The 5,000-nt window shown below is 40.3% G+C and overlaps 1 protein-coding gene across 1 annotated transcript in view; it reads right to left on the bottom strand.

Moving 5' to 3' along the window:
• The window catches only part of LOC138026944 (peroxisomal ATPase PEX6-like), a 39,307-nt gene that overhangs the window by 32,266 nt on the left and 2,041 nt on the right, over nt 1-5,000 (bottom strand). The window contains exons 2-3 of the mRNA XM_068874416.1: nt 2,976-3,142; nt 1,831-2,015 (exon numbers count right to left, since the gene is read on the bottom strand). Coding sequence (XP_068730517.1) covers nt 1,831-2,015; nt 2,976-3,142 — 352 coding nt within the window. The remainder of the gene's footprint in view (nt 1-1,830; nt 2,016-2,975; nt 3,143-5,000) is intronic.

The following is a 5,000-nucleotide window of genomic DNA, read 5'->3' as shown; positions in this document are numbered from 1 at the left end:
ACCCGGGGTCTTAAAAGTGTGTTGAATGTAAAATACTTTTTCGCTACTACTACGAAAACCACCGATCTGTGGAATGGCCCCGCCCACTTTCGCTGGGGAAATAGTTCAAACTCTTGAGAGGTGTAGAGTTCGACGCTACTTTTCAAGCCCAGGGAACCTTTCTTGCACTCGAAGTAACAGCGAGTCCGATGGTTGAAGTTGCAACCTCTTTGCTGGACAAGAACAATTTTATCCATTTCCCTCCGGGACTCATGATTTTGAAATCGTATCATTCCATTGTTGTGGTTGTTCCGGTACGCCTTAACGCCGAAAGCTGGCTACTGCTCACACCGCGGGAAAGGAATTTCATCAAAATGTTTAACTGAAGTCGGCGGGGCAGTCACTCAAGAATTCAGGCCCATTCCACAGATCAGTGGTTTTCGTAGTACCAACGGTATAGCTCCCCCAATTCCCATGTAAACCTCACATAACCTACATTTTCTCAATTCGCTCTTAAGCACGCGCACTTCGAAAAAAGCCCGACACCAAAGTCAATGCGCTTGCACAGAACTAAAAACACGCCCGCCTCGTCACACTCACTGTCCAGTCTACATGTAGTTTTCCCTGAAGTTTGATCACTTGAACTACTCAGTGCTGGAAATAATTTTTCTTTATTCACAGGACATATGTCCTTTCAAATCTTCATTTTGGTCGGACATTTGATAAATTGAACCGGGCATAATTTATTGACTGCCAACACCTTGAAGAAGATAACTCAAGATGTGCTGGTGAGATGTTCGGTCATTGTGTCTGATCATAATGCAAAATTGGCTGGACATTTTTAAAATTTGGTCAGACAATGTCCGGTGACCGACTGTTATTTCCAGCACTGACTACTTAAATTTGACTCCTGTCTGTCATTCATGTGGTCTCATCCATCAGTAGCTCCTTTAGCATATTCTTCCTAAGTCGACCCCTCATGTTGAATTATATCGCACAGAGTTATGTAAGAGGGGGCCTGTATGGCTTATAATCTTTACTCGAGAAGACTTGAATGTTTTACCATTTACAGATTAAATTAGAACACAAAATTACGAATAAACCGGTTGAATGAAAGGAGCTCAATTAGTCAATAGGGATTAAGAGTGCCGAGTTGACACATAATATTTTTGCTATATAAATTAGCCTATTTTCCCGTGCTCTTTCTTGCTGTTTTCGCCTTTTTCGTCGCCATTTTTAAGCCTGTTTTTTCGTGCTGGTGCTTGCTTTCTCTTCCTCTACTCGTCAATACAATTTCGTCCCTTTCTTCGGGCTTTTTCCGCTCTCCCTCTCGTTGTTTGTCACTGATATTTCGCATGTTTTCTCCTGCTCTCAGTCGCTCTCTTTCATGTTGCGCATTGCTCACTCGTCGCCAGTACTTACTGTTTTTTTCCTCTCTCGCTCTCTTTCTTTTCTCTCCTAGTTGTACCACATATAAAAACCCACACTTAGCTTGTTTTGTGTTGTCTTCAAATTGTTTGTTTTATAGTGTCAAACGCAGTACACTGGCCATGCAACTTCCCGCCAAAAAGTGCGGGTTCCACCTTGATTCCAGCCCATGCAACTTCCCGCCAAAAAACCCGGGTTCCAGTAGTGCGGCATTTCGCGTATTGGCTTACATGAAAAATAATAAGTACGTACGGACGGTCGTACGATGGCGTCCCAACCAAAACCAAATTTTCTCGCATATTTTGTCAATGATGTCTTTTTATAAATAAATCATGATGATGATCAGAAAATGATTTTTTTTACACATACGATGATAAATATATGGTTTACAAAGTTACCGTAGTTATGAATCATTGCACAGACCTCTCTGGAACACATTCTTGATTCTTGCCTCTGTAGCTGCTATGGACTCTCCAATCAGCTCATGGCAATTAATACTCAATGTGTGTAAATTTAAGCGTTTGCTTGTCGCCATAGCAACAGTTCTCTTTCCACTTCCAGCTGGACCAGACAAAAGAATACCACAAGAAGAAAGAAGCTGTTGTTTACTAGAAGAACAACATTATATTATTAATAAGAAAACATGAATGCATGCTATGTACCATATCACACTAAATACCAAAATAGGCAACTCATAAAATGGTATGGAAAACTGGTAAAGGTAAATTGCACTGCAAAAAAACTGTTGACACTGTATACGGTTCACAACACAGGAATTACATTACATTACATACTTAATTGACCGCTCCCCATAGGGGCTTTTCAGGGCCAATGAAACAATCAACCAAACAAGAGAACACAACAACAACAACTGTTAAGAATCCCAACTGGCTGGAGGCAAACCAGTTGGCTATTTACAAGTGCAGCTGGGAAGTTGCACCAGGGACTACCAGGAACAAATTCAACGAGTGATTAGAACGGGTCTTGAACCCGGGATCTCCGGATCTCAAGGCAAGCGCCCTAACCACTGGGCCACACTGCCTCCTGGGCCACTGGGCCATGTGATTCAAATCACGTTGAATCTCAAAAATAACCACACAGGAAGGATGCTACCCACATTGGTTCACTTAGTCTTTTGTCTAGTTTCTTGCATATTACGCAGTTGTATCTGATAGACTTGACCATCTTCAGTAGTTTGCAATAAGGTAAGGATTTTTCATTGCAAACTTTTTGATATAATAATTGACCTCTTTCATAAAGGCGGCCAACTAAAATATTTTTATGTTTTAATGCTAATAAGCCTTTCTAGCCTCACTATAATAAGCACATTTCAAAAGAATGTTTGTTTCAAAATGAGTCCAGTACAATGTAGGTCTAATTAATATAAATACAAAAGAATTTACAGGTGGTCGCCATTTAAAAACGTGGTCTATAATATCTTGAGTTCTTAAATCTTTCATAAGGATTCCCACACAAATCTTTATACATTTGGTCATGTTTTTTTCCCCTCATACTGAGCTTGGGCTGTCTGTGCAATGACTGGACTTAAGACAGAATGCTGCCCTAACCTTGAATCCAGGTATGGTTTCACGATGTTGTGTAAAGAGGCAACATGTGGTTGTAAGCCTGCTGGGCTTATCTGTTCCCAGTAGCATGGTCTTGAATCCCAGTATTGACTTTTCCAATGAACACAGGATGCCAGAGCAGTTGGAACATAGCTGTGGATAGAGCCCCTCTGTGAAAAAAAAAGAATTCCTAAGTAACAGCAGGGCTGGTGCGCACTGTGTAAGAGCACTCACTTCCCACCAATGTGGCCCACGTTCGATTCCCGGTCCCGGCATCATATGTGGGTTGAGTTTCTTGGTTGTTCTCTCCTTGCTCCGAGAGGTTTTTCTCTGGGTACTCCGGTTTTCCCCACTGCTCAAAAAACCAACACTGCCAAAATCCAATTTGATCTGGAATGCACGGACACATGTTGAACGAGCTCCTGAGCGCTCTTAAGGTTTTCCGTAGGTAAACAAACAAATTCCCAAAAAAAAGTTTCCACATCATAATTATGAGCAGGATGCAAATTTTAGGGAATTATGCAGATCCACATCACCACATCCTGTCAGATGCCATGTTTAAAAAATAGCTTGTTTTTCTTGTATGCTAATATTCTCTTCTCACAACTGGAACCATTGTTGTTGTTTTATGTAATGTGTTTTATTGGGGTTTAAAAACATGACATGTAGCCGGGTGCTTTTAGACCCGATAAAATGTGTGCTGCGAGTTTTTTGAACGGCTTCAAAAACATTTCACAAAAAGGGTGTCCCTCTGGACTCAGAACAATGGTTCAAATTGTGAGAATATTAGCATACAAGGAAAACAAGTTATACCTTATTAGTGTTCTTTATAATTATGAAGAATACTAACGAGCAGTGTTTTATCAGGATACATGTGTAAAGCTCATACACGTGACATTTTATGGGTGTTTTGATTGGCTTTTAGGCTCATGAATTATTAATGAATTGTTTGAACAAGTCCAAACGCTGCTGCTTGTTTTTTAAACATTACTTAACCCATTGACTCCTGAACTGCACTCCATTGACAAGTAAAATTGTCTAGTGTTAGACAGAGTAGAATCTATTAAGCCACACTCCTAGGAGCCAATGAGTTAAAAGGTACTTAGTGTTTGAATGGATGAAGAGGTTGTTAATGAAACCCATTTTTTTTTGGCTGATCTTTTTATTTTACTAAGATTCACTTGAAATCACCAGAGAGAGCTGAAGATATGATTTGAATGCTTGCAAACAAGGAGTTCAAAGGTGAAGTTGGACTGGATTGGATTGTATTGATCAGTTTATTTACCCCTCTTGCAGCTACAGCTGAATTACAATTACAAGGCCACCAGCAACTATATTCTTGATATTTAATTATAAGTACAAAAATTATTCATTTGTTCATTCCTGGCAACTACTTTAACACCGCTATTAACAACAGAGCCAGGCATAATTTTCCCCGCCTTTGACTGAGGGGCAGCAAGCCTGAATGACTGAGGGCTACATCATATGGCAGCCCAAGGAAAATGATGTTAAATGCCCTCTTTGGTATCGATTCTAGGGTAATTTGCTCAGATAAGCCGGAAGGTAGGCCCAGACGGGCGCTGCATATTATTGAAATTTGACCAGAAATGGTGAATGAATGCTGTAACAGTGCCCCATTTACCTATTGACCCCTGACACTTAATACATGAACAATGTAGATTTTACTTTCTAACGCCAGACAATTTTACTCGTCAATGGGGGTGTCCTAGGGTGTTTTAGTAAAAGTGAGAGAGGGGAGGATGGGCAAGGACAGAGGTTGATGGCTGATTGATTGAAAGACATTTAAATAGTGTACACCTTAAGTGTGTAATGACTTTGGTAAATTGAAATAGTTTTTACTGGAACAGGGATTAATCACAGGCATAGAAAAATCCAAGTCTGATTGAAGAGAGCAATAATTTCCGCTCTTAGGAATGAAGTAAAAACAAGCATGTAATGACCTGATCAGGCAACTGAAACTTTTCCCAGTAGTCTAGCAATTATTCTGTCAGAAAGTATAAGGTTGAT

The sequence above is a fragment of the Montipora capricornis genome, chromosome 12, assembly GCF_036669925.1.
Source record: "Montipora capricornis isolate CH-2021 chromosome 12, ASM3666992v2, whole genome shotgun sequence".
NCBI lineage: Eukaryota > Metazoa > Cnidaria > Anthozoa > Scleractinia > Acroporidae > Montipora > Montipora capricornis.
The sequence above is the reverse complement of the archived record's forward strand: the minus strand, read 5'-3'. Positions and strand labels throughout refer to the sequence as shown.